Raw genomic sequence first — 21,665 nt, 5'->3', positions numbered from 1 at the left:
GCGGGGCAGGCGGCGGCGGGGGTGGCGGCTTCAGTGATGGGCGCAGGAGGGACCGGGGCAGCGCAGCTTCGGCGGCGGGGTAGGTGGCGACTTCGGCGGCGCGGCTTCGGGGCAGGTGGCGGCTTCGGCGGTGGGTGCGAGAGGCGGCTTCGGCAGGAGTAGGCGCGGGCGCGGAGGGCGGCTTCGAGCGGCGCCGATGAGTGGCCGCGTGGGAGAGCTGGCGAGCGGCTTCTCCTCCACCACCATCGGCCCCTAAGTACAGCCCCTCCATCCCCGGTCCTCTCCTCTCCTAAGGGGCAATGTTAGGAGAGCACGCAGTTCCCACCTCTCATCGATTTTACGAGAGCAGAGATAGCGCAGCAGCACGGGAAAGGGTAGTGTGCAAGAGGAAGGAGGGGCAATATTGTCATTTCTCATGTAACGTGTTAAAGTTTAACAAACTATCCAAACACTTCAAGATACTAAAGTTTAACACTCCATTTGAGGGTGTTAAAGTTTAACACCCTGTTAAACTTTAACACCCCCTTCCCAAATAGGTCCTAAATACATGTAGAAGGAAAAAAAACACAGAGTTCGGTACAGATCGATAAGGTCCTATTTGGATAGGGGGTGTTAAAGTTTAACACCCCACTTTTAATACCTTTTTTATCACATTACCTCCCAAACACATGTGTTAAAAGGGATGTGTTAAAGTTTAACACCTCCAATTTCATAAACACCTCAAAGGGGTATTAAAAGTTGTTAAACTTGTTAAAAGTGGTCCCCTCTCCACTTTTTCCCACCATTACCCCCTTCTCTCTCCTCCCTCTCTCTCCGCTAGCCATAAATGAGGGGGCAATGGAGTCATTTCCCACCAAAGGTGTTAAAGTTTAACACACCATCCAAACACACCACTGTGTTAAACTTTAGCACTCCATTTGAGAGTGTTAAAACTTTAACACATTTAAACTTTAACACAGGGTATCCAAAGGGCCTACTTTAACACAGGGTATCCAAACAGGCCCTAAGTTCAAGTATACCTGACAGTGTCACTTCCATTTTTCGTTTGGAATTGGATTGGTGGGCGTGGTCATTATTGATTGATTTGTACTAGGTCCAGAGTGGGGTGTTTGGATACTATGTGCTCAACTTTAGCAGTGTCACATCGGATGTTCGAATACTAATTAGGAGGACTAAACATGAGCTAATTATAAAACTAATTGCAGAACCCCTGTGCTAATCCATCATTAGTAAATGGTTACTGTAGCATCACATTGTCAAATCATGGACTAATTAGGCTTAATAGATTCGTCTCGCGAATTAGACTCCAATTCGCGACTCCATATGTACAATTAATTTATGTTTAATACTCCTAATTAGCATCAAACATCCGATGTGACAGGTGCTAAACTTTAACAAGGGTATCCAAACGGGCCTAAAACACCCAGGCCAAGCTGCTCACCGGTAGGCCATTTCACTAGCCCGAGGCTCATGATGTCGTAGCTACTAGCCGGCTAGGCCTTTGCTCAATCTCCTGTTAACTCCTCCCGGTCTTCGCTCCTGTCATCACTCATCAGAACTCCGAAGAGATGGAAGTCAAACTCTACACGCGCGTGCACCCATACATGCTGCCCCCGTGGCCTGATGGATGCTAGCTTCAAATTTGGACCCACCACTCATCGGAAGATGTATAGCTTCTTGGGTACCAAAGGAGTGCATGCAGCGTACCGATGCACATCAATCATGCATGGTCTAGTGCACGGCAATGGAAATAAGGAGAGTTCACAAATCGGCTACTAGGAGATCAATGCAGCTTGGCAATGGAAATGTGGTTCGTTTACGCGCACGCAGCAATGACACAAATTAATACAAGTTTTCAGAGGTCCAGTACAATCTAGAATTAAGTTAAATGGTAGTATAATACAGTTCTGATTTTTCTCTTATGACGATGAATCTAGAGGGCTTCTCGATGATCTCCTCTACATATCACTAATTACTAACAAAAGCAAATGAGCGAGTGTATCAGTTGTCACGCAGAAGCACGCATCTTGTTGCGCGATTCTGGTTATTGCTACGCGCCTAGCTAACACCAATATATACAACGTGATCTTGACCGGTCGTACTAGTTAGGGCAGCTACAATTGAGAGGAAAAGTGATCTTTATAGATCTATATGGGCCGGCTCACCATTGTGGAGCAGTCTTTATAGTGGTTCATAACTTATGAGAAGACTAGCCATATAGATAAAAAATCAATATTCTCTCTCTCCACTACCATCTCCTCCCATTATTTGTGTTCTCGTCGTTTGCTCCCGCCACCAACTTGAGCTCGAGAGATGCGTGAGCCGTGAGCTCCACCACGAGTACGAGGATGAAGTTGAAGGAGGATGCTGTTAACCTGAAATCGAAGAGGAGGTTGAAGCCGCAGGCGCCGGTCCATCCAAACCTCCGCAACACGCCCCCTTCCTTGCTCGCAGACCTCAACGCCAGTGACACCTTCCGTGCAGTCTTCTCCACGCTCTAGTCTTCCCTAGCCATGTACGCCGCATGGATTGGGAAGACGGCCACCTTGGCGGCAGCTCATGGAGGTAGCCAAAGGTTGGACAGATCTCCCCTTCTCCCTTGCAAAACTTGAAACAAAGGGTAACTCAGACCGGAGGGAGGTGCTATGTAGGGAATTTGATCCGTGCATAGTGCAGATGAGGAGGGAGGGTATGGGAGGATGGGCGATGGCAGCACTTGCGGGAGATGGATGGCGGCGCGAAGGAAGGAAGAAGCACGAGGCAGAGAGAAAGAGGGGAACGGGAGGTTTTACTAAGGGTGAGATTTTTATTGGCTCAACGTTGTGAGACTGAAAATAAGCATATAGCCCACTCTCGTGTGGCCCATCTTTTGCCCTTATCAACCGTCGATGCCAATTGCCAGCTCACCTCACACGTTACAGGGATTAGGGCAAGTACATTGCTACACGTCAGCGGTCTCATAGGTCATCTCATGCAGTGCCACGTAGGATTTTTGACGATGTGGAGGAGAGAGAGCGAGGAGAGAGAAAGAGGTCGTTGCTTTGCGAAACAACCACCTCATGAGCTAAATTGTAGGACTACGAGACAACTTAACAACCATTGTACGAGTTATTGTTGCCATGCAACTCATAATATTTTATTTTTCTTATGCACAAATTAAGGAATTATATACTACCAGATAACTTATAGGACAACCCATTATACGAGTTGCCTGTTGAATCGTCTCAAGATTACGTGTCAATGCATGAGACAACCTATTAGACGACACCATTGTACTTACTAAGCTTAGTGATAACATGCTGCTCTTATCCTGCCACGTCATCCAATCACGGGTACTAGTACGAGTTAGGCTTAACCGCACAAGTAAGCCATCCCGTGAAGGAAAGAAAAAAAAAAAGAAAAGGCTAAAAAAACAAGCACAGTCGCTTTCCGTTCGTTTCTTTCGTTGGAAGGCAAGCCGAGCCAAAGCCAGCGCCGCCGCCCCCACAAACCACTGCCTCGCCGCCGCCGAGACGCGGCGGGCTCCCCTCTCCCTTCCCATGGGCTGCGCAGGATCCACCCCGGCCACCAAGGAAACCGGAGGAAGCAGCGGTAAGGGCTCACGATACCGATCCCCAAGTTCTTCGCTTTGCCGGGCGATCCGTCCGGTTGGAATCGGGGTTTTCTTGGGGGGAAAATTTTGGGTTCTTGGGTTTGGGGATTTATTGGCCCCTCGCCAAGGCATGATCTTAGGAGGGCTTTGGGCGGCGCAATGCGGTACTGCTGGTTGGGATGGAGTGAGTTGCGGCCGATCGTGTGGCCGCAAGGGATGGGCTCCACGGTCGAGCTGTGCTCGGCGAGGGTGTAGTTCTTGGTCCCAGCTCGATTACAAATTTGAGGTCTTAGTTGTTTATTTTTTTGGGTGAAATCTTGGGAGATATACGAGTGATGCTGTCGTAGGGGACCTTGTTATTGATGGAATTAAACGGATGAGGGTCACAAGTGGGTTTCTGAATCAATTTGAGTTTTTTTTTTTGGGTGAAATCTTGGGAGGGATAAGAGTTATGCTGTCGTAGGGGACCTAGTTATTGATGGAAATAAATGGGTGAGGGTCAAGTGGTTTTCTGAATTATCCCATTCAAGTAGCTGAAGGAATGTCCCTTCTTGAAACTGGGGAATGAATTGAATTCTTGGTGTTGTGGAATTTCTCTGTAGACTGGTGAGTTTGGGAGAACGGGTTTCTTGAGATTGGGCGAGGATGAGGTTGTGCGGTGTCTGTAATTGCACTGCCACAGCCAGTGCGTTCTGGATGAACTATGCATTTGGGTAATGCTATGGAGTGGCGACAAGAGAGTGAACTGGACAGCCGTTTTCTTTTGCACTTATCATTTCTTATTAGTGTGTCGATTATGGTACCTGCCATTTTCTTCTTGTCGAATGTATGCTCTTATTAAAGATAGGAAGAGCATGATCCTGCAGGTGTCCATGAAGAGCCATTAGAATGTCTTGATTGGTTGGGTTTGTTATGATTATAGTTGTCTGAGGTGAGACTTGAAGGGTCTCCTGCACTATGAGATATTTAGGCAACTTGGCTTGTATTTATATCTGGATTCTCCAAGATCGTTAAGTGACGACACTATACTGTTTGTCCCATTAAATTGTAAGAACATGTAGCCCATATAAAGCATGGATAATAAATATGTTTATCCTTGAGTGCAATCCATGTGTATAGTCTTTTGTGCTTGATCTGCCTGTTCCTTGATTTGAGCACATGCACAGCTATGCACACTTATAGTTCTGATTTCTGATGCCCTGTATAGCATATTTGCAAGAATATAAACTTTTAAGTGCGTGCTATTATTTTCTTTTTTGGGTGGGGGTGGTAGCAATGTAGATATTCATATTATATTTGCGGACGTGATCTTTTTCTATATTGTAAGGAAGATGGCACATGCATGCAATTTTGTTATTTGCTTACATTGCATTGAATTGCACTTTTATGGATTCAGCTAAGTGCAGTGGCTTGTTATCTGGTTAAATCATGACAATCAAGTTTATTTATGAACATTGTTCAAGTATTGCATTTATATTCTTGATCATATACCAGTTACCCTCCTGGTGCCTGGATAACTAGCTGGTCATGTCGACTGAAAGTAGCTTATTGATACTAATAGCACATCTGCAGGATGGATATACATGTGTTAACCGCGTAGGAACAAAGTACCTAACTAACACAAAGAATAATGGTAGGAACTAGGAAGAATAATTCTAAAGATTAGCTTTTTTTTATCAAACCATGTGCAAGGAAAGAATCGGATTATTTACTCATTGTATACATTCATTTTTTTGTCCTGTATTGACAAATTCATTTTACCATGTCCGCTATTCACATTTACAGGTTTTATTATGATAGTGATTACCTTTGGAAGCTTTTGCATGCTTCATTGTTCATCTTATTTGGTGAGTTTTATATTATAATATGCAGACAGTACTAAGAAAGTCAGGAAGCCCAAGCCCTGGAAGCATCCCCAACCCATAACAGTGGCCCAGCTCAGGCAGATGCGCGACGAGTTTTGGGACACAGCTCCTCACTATGGTGGTCAGAAAGGTAATTGTCATCCTTGCTGTGTTCATGTGTCTTTCCATGATCCCATCTTATTCGCATCATACTAGCTAACTCATCGTGTTTTTCCTGCTTGGATGCGTAGTTTAGCTTTCTAGTTGCACTTGTCTATAGTTCTTGCACTAAACATTTCATGCATTGTACAGAAATTTGGGATGCCCTTCGAGTTGCATCAGAATCTGAGGTATCCCATGCCCAGGCTATTGTGGAAAGTGCAGGCATAATCGTTTCTAATGCTGATCTGACTCTCTGCTATGATGAAAGGGGTGCGACTTTTTCCAGCTTATTCCTTTGCCTTCTGTACTCCTTACATTTTTAACGTTTTAATAAGTCTCTTTGATATGCCAGGTGCCAAGTATGAACTGCCCAAGTATGTTTTGAGTGAACCAACCAACCTTATCCGAGACAGCTGAAGAGCAGCCGTAGAAAGACCTAGTGATGTAAAAAACTGTAAATGACTTCAGATGCTAAATCAATCCCTGCTTGAGTGTCCTGGTAACTGGAGCATGCTTGATGCAGATTTCAAGCTTGCTTTGGTAACTTTGAGAAAAAGGCTTTTCTGTTGTTAGTAGCATACGGTGTTCTCTCCAACTTCTTCTGGTGTTTGGATAAAGTTTTTCATACCCTCCCCTCCGTGGTGTTGGTCCTACTGTAAACATGAGTCTGCTTAGAAATATTTGCAATGAGTTAGAATGCTGCTTTAAATCGTTCCCATTGGTTATCATGATACAAGTTGGAGTAAGGTATACATTTGAGAAGCAACATGTCACATCTCTTTCAGTGAATTACATTGCAAATGACAGATTTAAGTTTGTCTTGCAGTTTTAGCAGTCATTATCTGGTCTGACGTTGCAAAGTAAATGCATGGTAAGCAGCAAATCACAATGGAAATACCTTATGCCAGTTTTTACATTATTGCCAGATGTCTGATGGCACCGGAATGTCATGAAACTGAATTACAATGTGCTGGTGCTAGTAGAGTTGGAACGTTACATGTGCCATGTCCTGATGCTCATTCACCTAGTGGTGGTATGACATGAAGTCAGAGAGCCTGAACCGGCTGAAGGCCTCCTCCATGGCCCTCATCATTGCCACCAGGTCCAGATCCACCTCACCATCTTCGCCATTGCTGCTGCTGCTGTTGATGTTCCCTGTGACGGCGTTCCTCCTGCTGCTGTTGATGTTCCCTGTGACGGCGTTCCTCCTCTCGCAGAGTGCAGACCGGCACACGGGGCAGGTGCCGTGGCTCTTCACCCAGGGGGCGATGCAACCTTGGTGGAACATGTGGTTGCAGGGCGTGACCACAACCTGCTCTTCTACCAGGAACGTCTCCAGGCATATGGTGCATGCTTTCTCCTCTTCTGTGACTGCCGGTGGCGCCCCAGCTCTGGCACTCCCGGTCCAGTGATGTCTCTTCTTCTGAGGGTTTGAGGGCCTGTATTCCTGCTTCCTAAGCTGATCCATGGCTTCCCTGAACTCCTCATCAGTTAGTCCAGGGTCCTCTCGCCTGTGTCTTGGGCCACCTCCGCCGTTGGCATGGCGAATTCGGAATGGTGCATATGGTTGCAGAGGGTGCCTGAGCACAGTATTAACATATCCATATTCTACTTGTGATAAAATGGCAATTACCATGGATTCATGGGTTTCCTATTTCCAAAATTTGAAGGAATTGAAGCTGAAATGAAGAAGAGAGAAATAACAGTCTACTGAACTGTACCTGGAAAGCCCAAAAGGTTCTCTTCTCAATCTCTGCTCCAATATCCTCCCAGGGTAACCCTGGATCAAAAAATTCAAATTCAAAAGCACGCCTTCAAGTATGAAAACAACGAGCAAATAAATTCGATCAAAATATTTCATCCTCAGAAACATAATAGTCCCTATCTCTCTGAAATTTGCAAAGAAGAAAGATGCAGGGTTGCTACCCCATCCCCATGTTGCAGAGGCCAAGGGGCCCTCCTCCTGGATGACAAGTGACGGTACATGGCGTATTCATGCTCAGGGGGCAAAGGGCCGTACTCCGGCCCGTAGCTCCCGTCCGGCCGCCGGCTGTCCGTCATCTCGCCACCCGGCCGATCGCCCGAGAGCCGCCTGGGCTTTTCGCTGGTGTGAATTTGCAGGCTGATGCCTGATGAGTTCTTTGAGCGTGCTGATATAGATAACCAACAATCCTTGTTGGCTCACCAGTTGGAATCAAGAATCTTGTCCTTTGCTAGTGCTGCCTGCAGAAAGTGAGCATCAGATTCTCCTCCCAATCTCATTGGATCAGGCATTGTTCTCGCATGATTTTTGTCGCAAAGGCATGAGAAAAATAACAGAGACAGAACTTGGCTTGATGATATCTTGCACCTTAGAGAAATGGGTGTGACGGGTGATTTTATCATGTTATGTTGGAACTCGGAAGTTTCAGACACACTTGTAGAAGGAAAAGGCAGCTCTCCGAATGCAATAGGGCTTCACACAGCTCGTTTGAACTCAATATTAGAAACGATTAAACTGAACACTAACAGAGAACAACTGTGATTTTTTAGTTAGGTTAGGTTAGAAACTCGATCTTCAGATTTAGGAAGACTTCGGCTCAACAGGTGGAATCAATGAGGAATTTTCGCTGCTACTGATGCACACAGAGGGAGCACAACAATACAGCTTTCCGAAGATTTTATCTTGCAGAATACTATGGTATGTTGTCTAAAGAGCTGCCATGAGAGTTTCTGATAACAAAAACGCATATATATAGCTTGGGTAATGAACTGACTACATTCTGTGCTGGCAGAAAGGCAGCTCTACAATTGATACAAAAATTCGTACAGAATAAGTATGATGCACACTGAATTGACATAAACTGGAAATCAGGAACCACTTAGAAACATGCTCTAAAATTCATCTGATTCCAATCTATGCAGATTGCCTCCAATCGAAGCTGTGGCACAACTAGAATCTTTTCGGTCACCTGCCCTGAAAATCGAATCATCCAACACTTCGGTTCTTCAATCAAAATCCACTTTCGCTTCCTATGCTTCGTACTTGCAAAGGTTCTCGAAGCCCATGTACTCGTGGTGTGCAATCTTGTTAACCATGTTTGAGATGCCGACCCCACCTGCAGGTCAAGAGGAGGATTGTATAGGTAACATAGCTCAAAGAGTGGGATTGGTCAGCTGCAATCAGGTGTAGAAGACGGTACCAAGAGAGAGAGCGCTGACGAAGATCATGAAAGCCAATATGAAGATGATAAGCGATGCCCGCCCTAACCAGTTAACCAACTTCCTCACTATATGCTGACCGATGATGGCAGCAAAGAATGCCACAACGACGAAAAAAACAGCTGAAGAGTGAGAAATAAGTCAAGTCAGTATATGTACTTTGAGAAGGGTAAATAAATATGTAAAGAAACAGCTCGTACCATAAGGCACCGGAAACCGGTTCAAGAGGTAGTATTCAACAACCGACATGGAAGATGAGAACATCATTGCAAAGGTGGCTGTAGCACTTGAAACCTACCATGGTTTCAGTTATAGAGGCGTTTCAGTGTCAATCCGTAACATGAGCAGACATGAAAAGAAGGATTGGGGAGGAGTGTACCTGGGGAGGGATGCCGAGCTCCAAGAACAGTGGCCCCATAACGAAGCCACCTCCAAGACCCAGCAGACCACCAACAAGTCCAGCAGCGATACCGAAGAAGCCGTATATGAATATCTGGTAAAGTTTCAGGGTACTTTGTTCACTTCCCTTTGATGATAGCACCCTCTTCCCACTCATCAGCCCAAGCCCTTCATACATTGTCACTCCAACTGACACTGGGACCTATGTCCAATCAGCAGAAAGATTTAATCATGTTGTGCTTGCTATATGGGGTGTGGACAATATTGCAACCATACAGCATCCATCTTTTGTATTCAAACATGTAGTACCTGGAGAAGGTTCAAGACCCAGTACCATGTGGAGCAAGTAGAAGTGTAATTCTGAAACCATGGAAGGAAAACAGCATAGATGTCAACAAATTACCTTTGAAAAGGCCCAAAGAAACTGGAAAATACTGGCAATAAATTATCTGAGTTTACACAAGATCCACTTAGTCTTAGATGAGGCTGATGTCGATGGTCTACAATTTCAAATTGTAACTTTGTGCTGAAATACTCACCTTTGTGACCTGAAGAACAAGGAATGCCACCCACACAAATGAAAGAAGACCAAACTCCTTCCATTGGATGTTATCCATCATTGATGCCTGAAATTTTGGCAATTTTTTAGCTTAAAATCCTTATGACATGGTTACAAAAGAATGCAGCTGAGTATGTATATGATCATTAGATGTTTACCGCCTCATCTGATGTGAGGGCTTTCGTGCCAGCTGCCGCATCTGGTCCAGTAGGAAGTGGTGCGTACTCTGCTTCCCCACCTGAAAGGTTGAAAAAGGTAAGGAGGAACTTTCATATTCATGACAGAAAGCAATTTTTTTCATGCGCGCTTAGCTCTTACCTGCAGTCTCCAACCGTTTTGCAGCCTCCTGAAAGAAAATAAAGTAATCTCATTAGTATAACCTGAGATCCGTGAAAATAAGGAAAGAAAAAGTCTCACTGTTCATAAAGAAGGCAAAGAAATTACAAGAGATTACCCTTTGGATTATTGTCTCTTTCTTCCATGTCTCAATGCCCTTCAGAAAGGCTTTAGTAGATGTGCCTGTTATTCAGTTTCAAGGTGTAAGGCTTCAAGAACAATAGATGAGCTATTTTCTCAGTTTTGGGAATTGGTATAGGATTACCTAGGAAAAGGACTATCAGGAGAACTGTGACCAGCCAGTCAGGGAATATAACATTGAAAATAACACCAATGCTGATCCCAAGCATTAGCATAGGCTGGATGAGCAAAGCTAGGTCATAATCGATCATTGGCATGTCCAAAGTCGGATGTTTCAGCTTGAGGTTATAGTAAACAGTTGAAACAGCCGCTCCCATAATCATACCTGTGCCAAAGAGTATAACATCACAATAAGAAGTAATAAAAATTGATACTCTACAGTATATGTTCTTATTATGTAATTTGTTATATCTTGAATGGATACATCGAAATTCATAAGAAGATTTTTCCTTGAATTGGGCTGAAAATAATGTAAACCGACCATACAAAGAATAGTTAGGTAATTAGATTTTAACAAAAAAAAAGGAGCTCCAAAAAAACAGAAAATAATGTAAACCATCCATACCTGACAATAGAGAAGGATATCAGAAAATTAGTTTGCAAGTTAAAGACATCCATCAGGCAAGGTGTATCACTATGGATATGGGCAACACAGTACATGTGTCCCTTTCAACTTTCATCCATATTTTAGATTTTCTATTACATATTTACTTGTGTACAGCTTTCGATCAGTATAGCTTCCATTTCTATACATGGGATCAAGGTGTTGCTGAAAAATAAGTACTACTTCCAATAAAGGTAAAAAGATGTAATCTGTCTACACATGAATCTATAATTACCAACCACCACAGGAACCTGCATGGCATAAAAAACTACTGAAAAGAATAGCAGCAACTACAGCTTTTAGGATATAATAAAAGGACACCAATTAGCCAAAAGCTCGCTTTCCAGAAGTATACTACAACAGCAAGGGGCCAGAAAAGATACCAGATGAAGATGCATACCACTGCACACATGAATCATTCACGAAAGCACATAATACTAAATAAGCTTGATAAATCAATTGCGAACAGAGAGCTGTTGCTTTCAGAGTATGCATACAAGAGGAAGCATCCACAGGAAGCACTTAGATCCTCACATTTTGAAATCGCAGTCGATGACTTTGGATCAAACCCAATGATGAGTGTCAGCATCGGCACAAAGATCCCACCACCACCAACTCCGCCAACACTTCCGAATGCCGCACCAAAGAATCCGATCAGTGTTCCCAGCACAATTCGCCACCCGAATTTCATTGGCTGTTGAAAGCAACCCACAAGATTCACCAAATCAGAACCTCATGTCTTATAAACAGTAGTGAAAAGGAAGTACTGAGAAGTACAATTCGGATCACAGCAGTTCAACAAGTCACGGCAAATTAAATAAGATAGCTCCGTTCTATCTGCATGAGCAAGACTGAATCCCGTGATACAATCCAGAGCAGAAGAGCTCTGACACTGTGAGCCTACAAGTATTTACGTATCCAATCTTCTAAAATAGCAAACTTTATCCAAATCAAACTGCTAAACTAGCAATTCAACAAACAAATGCCCTTTCCGTCAAACGAAAAGAATGCTCGAAAATATGAAGCAGTTTGTAATTTCGCGTTACCGGCCAAACGTGTTGGTACGTGTTGCCACTGTTCCACATCAGATTGGCGATCTTCCGCAGGAGGCCTATCTCCTCCTCCTCTGGCGCCACCGCTGCGCCAACCAGCGACAGCCCACGGTCGGCGGCGACGGCGGCGGCGGCCGCCGCAAACGCGACGGCGAGCGCGGCCACGGCGTGCCACTTCCTCCCCATTGCTCCCGGACACCACCAACTGATGAAGAGTTATATGCGGTTTCCAGGAACCGAAAAGAATCCAAGGAAAGATAGGAGCCTCGGAAATCACGGGATCGAACGCGTTCTTGCGGTCCCAGGCTGGGAAAACGTGCAAAGGTTGGTTTTCTTGGAAGATTGAGTGAGCGGGACGAGGAGAACTGCAGGAATGGCGGCGGCGCTTGTTCGGGGAGGAAGAACCCGCGGCAAGTGGGACGAACGCAACGGCAATGGGGGAGGAATTAAGATGCACGGCGGTGTAGGGAGGGAGGAGGAGATAGAGAGAGGGGGAGCGGCAGGGAACGTGTGAACTGCGGTCTCCGGAGACGGGATGGGGAGGCGATGAACTCGGTGCCAAATTTAGAGGCGTGACGCTTTTCCGTTTTGGCCACTGTACAATCGCACTTTTCCAAAGCTGGACGCTGAAGTTGAAAGGGAAAATGTTGTTAAATAAGTGCTTGAAATCGCGATGCACGGTCCATACTCTCTCTCCCTCCCTCACTCCCTTTTTTTTCTACAAAAAACATGAACCACATTTTCGTGGGAAAATTGCACACCAAGAAAATCTCATTAGGCCCCGTTTGGTTCCCTTCATTTTGAAGGAATTGGAATCTATTTAATGGAGTAGGCTAATTTATCTTGGAATATGGGATTCCACAACTTTCCAAAGTTTAGATATAAGCCTATGTTAAATTCATAGGGTGGGAGATGGAAATTGATTCTATAGATTATGATTATTAGAATGGAATTCAATTCTTATAGCACGCTCTTCGACTCGCTTCCATGTAGCAGAAATGCAGCACATAAGTATCTCTTTCATATGGCCAACAATAATATACAAATATATTCCACATACAATTATATTAGCTTAATTAATTTGTGTCTAAATTATGATTATTAGAGTGGAATTCAATTCTAAGGATCCAAACGGGGCCTTATGGGATTGTCTTGTGGCTCTATGTTGTTATACATACAACAGGAAGACACCCAAGGCAACATTAAGGCATAATGATCCCATGTTAAGAGTTCTAGATCTGCCGACACCAGACCTCGAGCTTATTATGGTACCTCTGATTTGCCTCATAGAGTATCTCTCAAATATGACTTTTTTCATAGTTATGGGAGCATATGGGCAGGTTGCCTCATCGTGTTAACCTCCAGAGGTTTTCTTTTTCTTGTTCAAGTATTTGTCACATATAGAGATGGTAACATTTAGGGTATGTTTGATGCTACGCCACTACTTACCACGCCACAAGTTGTGGCTGCTACATCAATTTAAGCATTTATTTGGTTGGATAGCAACATTAGCCACACCAAAGAAAAAAAAGTGCATATGAGTAGTGATTCCCGTCACGGCTGTGGTGCCGAAAAACTCCACCACAAACTCTGACGCCGCCAAATGTTGGCGAGGCTGGTAGGGGTGTGCATATGATATTCACTAAAACTGCTCTTGTCGCCTGCACGTTCATGCGGCTGAAACAAGCAGTGGAAAATTAAAGTAGCATGCAGTAATCTATAACTCATAATATTCTCAGCTGATATATCAACATGCATCCCGTGACAAAAGATATATGAAAAATACTGGAGGTAAAAGGTAGCACTATAACTACTAAAAGTCTTCGTTAATTGTTTGGCCAGTTGCTTCATTAGGTATATGTATACGTGAGAAATTCGGTAGCACATTGGCAAAACGAGTTAAAGAAATAATGAAATTAACATTGTGAGCATGTCATTTTATGATGAAAAAGCATTTCATGTATTTTTTGGCTTATTGTAAAAGAAAGAAAAGCCTTTTTCTCTTTTTCCGAGACATTCCTTCCACTACACACGTCGTGTAGTGATGAAGAATGTAGCAGTGGTGCTACGTTTTTGCCGTTTCGTAGAAGAAACAAGAGCTTTATTGATTTCAAAGTAGAAGAAAAACAAAAGCCTTGTTTTGGCGCTATTCTTCACGAGGGCAGTGAAGTTCTATCCTCCTTTTCCTCTAGGCTCTAGCCAGGGTTGCCCCCTTGACATGCTCGTCCCTAGGACCTCATGCATGCATGGTACACACGCAGTTAATGCCACACAAAATATTGGATATGCATGCATGGTGTAATGGTGTTGGTGGCAAGCTCAATCATTTTCCTTTTTATTTTTGTGTAGATGTGTGTGATCAATCTTTTTCGAACCAAATTAAAGTTGATTTTCTTATCAGAAAAAATGAAAACAAATTAAAGTTGATTTAGAGACGCGGATGTCTTTTGGAGTGGGGAAAACGTACATTGTCTTGAAGCATGTCCTCTTCATGCATGGATGTTCAATCCGTCGGGTTAGTTGAGCATGTATGTCATATGTTTATTTGGCACCACATGGCATGTCTAGTACTCGTAGTCGTTTTCGTTACACAAGTTAAACTGAGATCTCGTGGTTCAAGGGAAAAAGTAAGAAATTAAAGAAGAAACAATGGTAACTCTGTAATAAGATTGGAAACTTTTCATATACTCCTGACGTGTTGTAGTGCTCGTACCATCATATCCTCACTCTTCACAGCAAGAAGATACCACTAGCTAGCTTCAGAAAAAGGCCAGATCTCTGTCTTTCAGAAAAAAGAAAGAGGAAAGAGAGACAAGATTCTGGTCTCATGTGAATCCCCCGCACCCACTGCGCCGCACGCGAGATGCTGGTCGGAGCGCGAGCCGTCCGATCGGGTGGCTGGACGGCCGAGATCGATCCAGACATGACCGGGCGCCGGATGCCATATGCCTGATGACGCTGGATCTCATATAGACTGTAGAGGGAGGAGACAGGCTGACAGTTGGTTGTTGACGGCACAAGCAATTTGAAGACGAGCCGTGGTCCAATTTCTCCTTTTTGTTTTATGTTTTGTTTAGCTCTCTTTGATTTGATCTGACAGGGATCCAGATCGAACTGTCCCGGGTCCCAATCACTTAATTTTCCTGCAATTGCTGTGGCGCATGCATTTGCATCCTCCCCGGACATGTACACCGCTGGAGCAATTACTTATGGCCTGACACTGAGAGCGGTTTGGTACGGCTCCACCCAAACAGTTCCTCCTCCTGTAGCGTACTGTAGCGAGGTGAAGTCGGAGGATCCACTTTTTCAAACTCCTCCGGCTCCTTCCCCTTTCTGGTTCATTTGGTGTCTCGGTTTGTCCATGCTATAGTACCGTACAGGATGCCGTGTCAGTGGAGCCGGAGCTGGCCACGGCCCGGCCAAACGCGTCCTGATAGCGAGGACCGTGACTGAAATGCCCCTGGTTGTTACCATGCTAAACACTGCTGCGTAATAGGGATTTCTACTGTACTGGTAATTCGGATTGGAAAGAAAAGGTGTAGCAGCAATGATTGGGGTCGAGGCACGTCTGGGTGTTGTGCAGTGGAAAGTGACAAGCATTTCTATCTCTCCCTACTTTCGAGGGCACAAAAGCCGGCTAGGAAAATAACCTTTGCATCAAGGAGCACCTAGGGGATCCCCATGCTAGCGCTGGCCGGCTCCGGTTCTCATGGCGGCGCCACGTGCGCGGCGGCGACGGAATGCGTTGGCCACCGTTCATTAGTTGCCAAGACCCAAGAGCTACCTCCGGTCCCGGGCAGCGGCCTCGCTCGTCCTAGCACGGAGGTAACAAAAAGTTGGAACTGCAGCTAGCTTGCTCTTCGGAGAGAACTGCAACTGCTTCTAAACAATTTGTACGTTTTTATATGTGTCTGTCCAACTTTTTAAGTGAATGACCTATATGATTATTTTGAGAGTTCATAGACGACCCATATATATGAGAATGCAGGAGTACGTAGTTTAGAATCCTACGGTACATTATTGGTACATTTCACTCTTGTTTTCGTAACGACACTAGGGTACGTCAATAAAGTGCTTAGCAGCTAGCTACTGTGGTCATGTGGTGTATTTGTATATTATATACACTCACAACGGGCTAGGAGAGCAGGAGCGGCGTAACATAATCACTACGGCCAAAAGCCATGCAGAGAGGCGCATCTGGATCTTTGAAAGTGACGAGCATTCCGGGGATGAAACCTTGTGGCACAAGCGACGAGACATCGTGAATGGATCGGCAGGTCAGCAATAGTATATGAAGCCATGTGTCATGTGTGAACCACTTCTATATCCTCTGAGACATGAGCATGCATGACAATCACCAAAGAGAAGGACAATTCTGAGTTTGATCCTAAGAATTGACAGCCACTCCCCTCGTTTGTGCTGTTTGGTGGAATCCGTATTTCTGATCCCTGCTAAATGATCAGTGTATGTGAGTGCAGGGAGAAGAGGTGATTCAATTTTTTTTAAAAAAAGAGGAAGAGCAAGTGGAGAGTACGTATAACACATCTAGCTATCAATAATACTGCAAGGGCGTGTTTGGTTCCCACCGTGGTTCACACCTAACACGCGGCGTGCCACAAAACAAAAGCTAGTATAGGCTGCTACTTGGTTCAGCCAAAAGCTACAGCAGCCACGTGCCTTCCCAGCACAAAATCTCGCCACAAGTGTGGCTTTTGATTTGGGACGTAGTAAGCTGTGGCCGTCACCCAAACACGCTCTTAATTCACGCGCATCACGTAGAGGCCAGCGGTAGGAGGCCATCCCTTTCTTCCTCGATCGTGCCCTTGCCTCACAGGGACACAAGGACACAACAAGGAGCCACGGCCATGCTGGCACTGGCGTGCAGTGGCAGGTTGCGATGATGGACTTGGTCCCCCAAACAAAACTGCAGTACGTGTCCTGTAGGCTCAATAAAACTTATAGGAGCAATAATCTGCATGAAATCCCCGGCTTCAGATCAGATCGAGAAAAACGAGCACGCAGATCAGATAGCCAACCAGAGCTCCTGTGGCCTCATCTGGACACTGCGTTTTCAGATAAGCATGGAGTTTTTTTCTGATCCCTGCTGGCATCATTGGATCCTTATCTCCGGAAGGAAGGAGCAAACGGCAAACCTCCACCACAGCTTAGCTTTCTTGGAGAGTGACATGCACGGTGTATAGTACATACGTTGAACAATCAGCAGGGCCCGTTTGATCGATGTCGCCCCAGCAAATAATACACATCCACTCATTGAAATAAGTAAATGTCGTTAACAAATACCCATCCATTCTTAAATAAATGTCAGTTTTCTTTTGCCAAGAATATACACAAAAGTGTTAGGATTTGTCATGTGCTTCTCGCGATAAGCCCTCGCCGCTTTTAGGTCGCACAAGCTTTCCACGGCTCATTTTTTTTTTTCTCCCTCTACGTATAGAGTTTTGTGTTTCTGAAAAGAATATAATTGTTATGGTTCAGGTTCATAGCTCCGGCGAAGCACACCTGTCTGAAAGGTACCTAGGACATGACGATCATATGGAGCACCACCTGACACCAGTGCAAGCAGAGGATGCGGCCAAGATCTCACAACAAGTGTGCCAACTGCCAAAGGCGGGAGGGCCACGGAGACAAGGTCGCTTCCGGTCCTTGCGATCTAGCTAGTATCAATCACTCGCCTGGACAATAATGCTGCCACATGTTTTTTTAAAGAAAGACAATGCTGGCACTGGCATGTGAAACTTACTCACATACACCAACTTAATTTCCTCTCCACCACCATTCAAGGGGACTGGGAACATGCACCGTTGGATCTGCTGGATAGACGCGGCCCAGTGCGGCCCCTGGACCCACAGGGGATGGCAACGACCAATGCACAGAGAGTTCAATATGCCAGCTTGTATTTAGAGAAATCTGAATTTGGTTGGAAGTATCAAACAATTTTCTGTACCACAAGTAGAGGGACACTAGTTTTTGTGTTCCTCTCTGACTCGGATCCAGATCGGTTTGTTTCTTTGTCACCAATCTCTTTCATCTTAAAGAACAAAATTTTGGGCCCTAGCTCTATTATGATGAACACCTTGACCCACTACGGATCTGTACACAATTATTGCTTCCTTAGAAGATTCTGATTGGATTTCTCTTGGTAATTGTTTAGCAACATAAAATTCGATCGGCGAAGGTATCTGAATTATAAGGGACAATACTTATATGGATCTTTGTGTAAGAATACATACATGGAACTATGGATCATGGAATGGGAATATAAAGATATTAAATTTACACTGCCGTAACCCCAACCCAATAAAAAATGCAGCTACATGTTACTTAAAATTACTTGTTTGGCGGGGCTTTGCTTTTATATGTGGAAGAGGAAAAATTTGGAGTGGTGCCAAACTGACCTTTCAATGTCGATCTTATAGTAATTAGGGAGGCACTGCTTCATCACGTGTGTGATAATGAAAGAACACCCTGGCAAAAACCTATCTAAATCATGATAACCGAGAGCTCCTTTCGAGCCATCATTATTAAGAGTTCTTAGTAGCAAAGAAACAAGTCTAGCGTATCTACAATCTAAGAGCATATATTGATCGACTATTAGGCGCACATTTTGTCAATCCGTACCGATTTTCTTACACTACGGGAAAGCTAAAAATTGCCGAGTGTATTTTTTTTGCCGAGTATTTTTTTTCGAGCACTCAGCAAACAAGCTCTTCGCCGAGTGCCAAGCCAAAACACTCGGCAAATAAAAAACACTCGGCAAATCGGCGCTTTGCCGAGTGTCAAATAAAAAACACTCGGCAAAGAGGGGGGTTTGCCGAGTGTCAAAAAAGACACTCGGCAAAGAGGGGGGTTTGCCGACTGTTTTTTTGACACTCGGCAAAAAAATAATTTTTTTCCCTCTTTTCACCATGAAATATTTTCTACTCTCCACATACAACATTTGGTACTCCATGTTAAAATTTGGTACATTTTTGGATTTTTTTGCTATATTTAATTAATTAATTGCGTTTCAAGGATATTTTTGGTATAAGTCAAATTTGAACTGCAAGTGATTCAAATTATGGAACAAAATGAGTAGAAAAATGGTATTCATGTTATTTGGCCCAATTTGAGACCTGACCCATGAAATCAAAAGAAATTTCGAACATATTGTTCAAGAAACACGACCATGAACGTGTGGCAGTAGTGTTTTTAAATTGTAAAAAAACAAGCAAAGTCTAAAAATCATGAGATTTGTCATGATGTGATGTTATAATACGTGGAGGCTGTGGAAAAAAATTGAGAAGGTTTTGCACATTTCATCATGTACAATGATTACAAACCGAAGCATCTCAGAATAAGAATAAGAACTTTGAGAGGATTCGATAAGATTTAGAGTCGAAGTGATGGTCGAGTTTGGTTTGACTACAAAACTTTTTGTATAGTCAATAGAGAACATATATTGGTTCGTGTGAAAATTTGGTATTTTTTGAAACTGTTGCATATTTTTTATTTTTTTTTCAAAAAACGTTTGCCGAGTGTCCAAAGAGTGTCCTACTTTGGACACTCGGCGACCTTTACCGAGTGTCCACATCGTACACTCGGCAAACCAGACCGCCCCCCCCCCTCAAAACACCCCCCCGCCCCCCCGGGCCCGCGCCTCCCCTCAGCTCTTCACGCCGCCGTCCCGCCCCTTCCCTCACGCCGCCCCCCTCCTCCTCCCGTCACGCCGCTGCCCCCCTTCTCCTCACACCGGCCCCCTCCTCCTCCCCTCACGCCGCCGGCCCCCTCCTCCTCCCCTCACACCGCCGCCCCCTCCTCTGCCGCACCCCTTTTCCGCCGCCCCCCTCCTCCTCCCCTCCCGCCGGACGCCGCCTCCCCTTCTCCCCTTGTCCCCCCAGATCCGACTCTCCCCCGGCGGACAGGCCAGATCTGGGCGGCGGGGGCTAGATCCGGCTCCATCATCCACGTCGACCGGCGGGCGGCGGCGGAGGAGGGGAGGAGGAGGGGAGAAGGGGAGGCGGCGTCCGGTGGGCGGCGGGGGCTAGATCCGGGCGGCGGACGGGCTAGATCCGGGCGGACGGGCCAAATCCGGCTCTCCCCCGCCACCGTCGTCTCCATCATCCTCGTCGACAAGGTCGGCCGCCGGAAGCTCCGGGTGGCCCGCCCCTCCCCGGCGGATGTGGCGGCGTGGGGGGCGGCGGCCGTGGCGAGGCGGCGTGACGGCGGGTGGCAGTTGTGGCGATGGTGGAGGTCGGTGGGCGGCGGCTGTGGTGAGGCGGCGGTGGTGGAGGCCGGTGGTGGTGGCCGGCAGTGGTGTCCTGGCATTTTTGTATTTTTTTTATTTTTTTCGAAAAATATGTCTGCCGGGTGTTTTTTTTCACTCAGCGAAAGCTTCGCCGAGTGTACAACAGAAAACACTCGGCAAACTTAACTTTGCTGAGTCAAAATTTACCGTGTGCCGTTTGCCGAGTGTAACGTTTGCCGAGTGTTACACTCGCAAATGTTTCGCCGAGTGTTTTTGAGCCTTCGCCGAGTGCCCCAGGCACTCGTACGTTCTGTTTCCGGTAGTGTTATCGGCATTTTACAGAGTGACAATGATAGGGGCAGGCATCCTGGCCAGTTGTGTAACTGGAAGGAAAAGGCGTTATCCAAACAGGTTGTAAATGAGAGCCAGTTTGGATAGCCAACGTATTACTCCCTCTAATTAACATAGAACTGGTACAGATAGCATACCCAGCGTAACCATGAACTGGTAGGAGTACCGGTGGCAAAGCTACAAAGAAAAGAATGGTTTCACAACAACATTAGGTTAATTTTAAATGCAGTTCCTATACTTGGTCTAAATGAACGGCAGAAAACCCATTGTATTCATTTGAAGATGAATGCACATTCATTTGAAGGTGAAATAATGCATATTTTGCATTCATTCATGCAATAAGTATGAAGTAACAGATCTTGGAATGTGTAACGCCCGTGGAAATTACCAAATTAAATCACTCCTTAAAAATGCATTCCAAAATTCTTTCCGACCGTTGAGCCCCGTTAAATCTTTTCCTTCCCGTCGGATTTGCCGTCCCGGACCTGACGTTGTCAACCCTCTTTTTCCGTTCCCCGTAATTTTCACGGCGTGCCGTCAAATCCCGCAACTTTCGCCGAACCGCCCCTCCCTTTTCCTCCTCACTTTCCTTCTTCTTTTCCCCCTCTTTTCTCTCGTTTTCCTTCTTTTTCCTTCCTCCTTTTTCTCCCTCTTTCTCCTTCCTGCTGCCGCCCCTTTTCTTCTCTCTGGCACAAGGCGCCTGGCCGCTTGCCGCCAGGGCGCCGCGCACGCGCGCCGGGCCGCGCCGCGCCGCGCCGCTCAGCTCGCCGCCGCTCGCCCGCGCCGCCTCCTGCCGTGCCGGCCCCACGCCACGAGCGCCTGCTCGCCCACGCGCATGTCCGAGCCGGGTCAACCGCGCCGCGCCGCCAACTCCGCGCCAAGCCGCCGTCCCATCTCCGCTCTTGTGCACCGGCCCGCCCGCCGGTCACCGCACGATGCCCCCTTCCAGCGCGCCTCCCCACACCAGTCGCCGCCCCTGTGCCCTCGTCGAACGAGCCGCGCCCCCCACCACGCCATCCATGAGCTGCACTACTCCGGCACGCCACCGGCCGGAGGACCGGCCGCCATCATTGCCCGGCCGCACACCACCCCTCCCGTCGCCTATAAAAGAGGGCCAAGGCCCAGCCATCCTCATCACCATCTCGCCGTGCCCCAGCTCACCGCCCCTCTCTCTGCCCC

The 21,665-nt window shown here is 46.0% G+C and overlaps 3 protein-coding genes across 3 annotated transcripts; 1 reads left to right on the top strand and 2 right to left on the bottom strand.

Moving 5' to 3' along the window:
- The first annotated feature begins 3,400 nt into the window (after positions 1–3,400).
- Positions 3,401–6,307, top strand: LOC117842698 (uncharacterized). The gene is made up of 4 exons (XM_034723204.2): positions 3,401–3,591; positions 5,465–5,587; positions 5,749–5,868; positions 5,951–6,307. Exons 1-4 carry the CDS (start codon positions 3,540–3,542, stop codon positions 6,013–6,015), a joined length of 360 nt encoding a protein of 119 aa, XP_034579095.1. The 5' UTR covers positions 3,401–3,539; the 3' UTR covers positions 6,016–6,307.
- Positions 6,308–6,470: 163 nt separating this feature from the next.
- On the bottom strand, positions 6,471–7,872 carry LOC117842697 (uncharacterized). Its single transcript, XM_034723203.2, has 3 exons — positions 7,525–7,872; positions 7,320–7,378; positions 6,471–7,178 (listed from the first exon to the last, which is right to left on the bottom strand). Exons 1-3 carry the CDS (start codon positions 7,657–7,659, stop codon positions 6,623–6,625), a joined length of 750 nt encoding a protein of 249 aa, XP_034579094.1. The 5' UTR covers positions 7,660–7,872; the 3' UTR covers positions 6,471–6,622.
- Positions 7,873–8,307: 435 nt separating this feature from the next.
- LOC117842696 (sulfite exporter TauE/SafE family protein 3) lies at positions 8,308–12,435 on the bottom strand. Its single transcript, XM_034723202.2, has 12 exons — positions 11,885–12,435; positions 11,373–11,532; positions 10,359–10,559; positions 10,212–10,276; positions 10,076–10,103; positions 9,916–9,995; positions 9,738–9,824; positions 9,508–9,558; positions 9,179–9,400; positions 9,000–9,093; positions 8,781–8,921; positions 8,308–8,696 (listed from the first exon to the last, which is right to left on the bottom strand). The coding sequence occupies exons 1-12, from the start codon at positions 12,074–12,076 to the stop codon at positions 8,611–8,613; spliced, it is 1,407 nt and encodes a 468-aa protein (XP_034579093.1). The 5' UTR covers positions 12,077–12,435; the 3' UTR covers positions 8,308–8,610.
- Positions 12,436–21,665: the final 9,230 nt, after the last annotated feature.

This window comes from Setaria viridis, chromosome 2 (assembly GCF_005286985.2).
Source record: "Setaria viridis chromosome 2, Setaria_viridis_v4.0, whole genome shotgun sequence".
Lineage (NCBI taxonomy): Eukaryota > Viridiplantae > Streptophyta > Magnoliopsida > Poales > Poaceae > Setaria > Setaria viridis.
This window is presented reverse-complemented; position numbering and strand designations above follow the sequence as displayed.

Coding starts and splice junctions, on each gene's coding strand:
- LOC117842697 (XM_034723203.2), bottom strand. CDS start 7,659: ATGACGGACAGCCGGCGGCCGGACGGGAGCTACGGGCCGGAGTACGGC. Junction 7,379..7,524: donor CTCTGCAACATGGGGATGGG/GTAGCAACCCTG, acceptor TTTTTGATCCAG/GGTTACCCTGGGAGGATATT. Junction 7,179..7,319: donor GAACCTTTTGGGCTTTCCAG/GTACAGTTCAGT, acceptor TACTGTGCTCAG/GCACCCTCTGCAACCATATG.
- LOC117842698 (XM_034723204.2), top strand. CDS start 3,540: ATGGGCTGCGCAGGATCCACCCCGGCCACCAAGGAAACCGGAGGAAGC. Junction 5,588..5,748: donor TCACTATGGTGGTCAGAAAG/GTAATTGTCATC, acceptor TGCATTGTACAG/AAATTTGGGATGCCCTTCGA. Junction 5,869..5,950: donor TCTCTGCTATGATGAAAGGG/GTGCGACTTTTT, acceptor TTGATATGCCAG/GTGCCAAGTATGAACTGCCC.
- LOC117842696 (XM_034723202.2), bottom strand. CDS start 12,076: ATGGGGAGGAAGTGGCACGCCGTGGCCGCGCTCGCCGTCGCGTTTGCG. Junction 11,533..11,884: donor CGTACCAACACGTTTGGCCG/GTAACGCGAAAT, acceptor TGCTTTCAACAG/CCAATGAAATTCGGGTGGCG. Junction 9,094..9,178: donor AGCTCGGCATCCCTCCCCAG/GTACACTCCTCC, acceptor AAACCATGGTAG/GTTTCAAGTGCTACAGCCAC.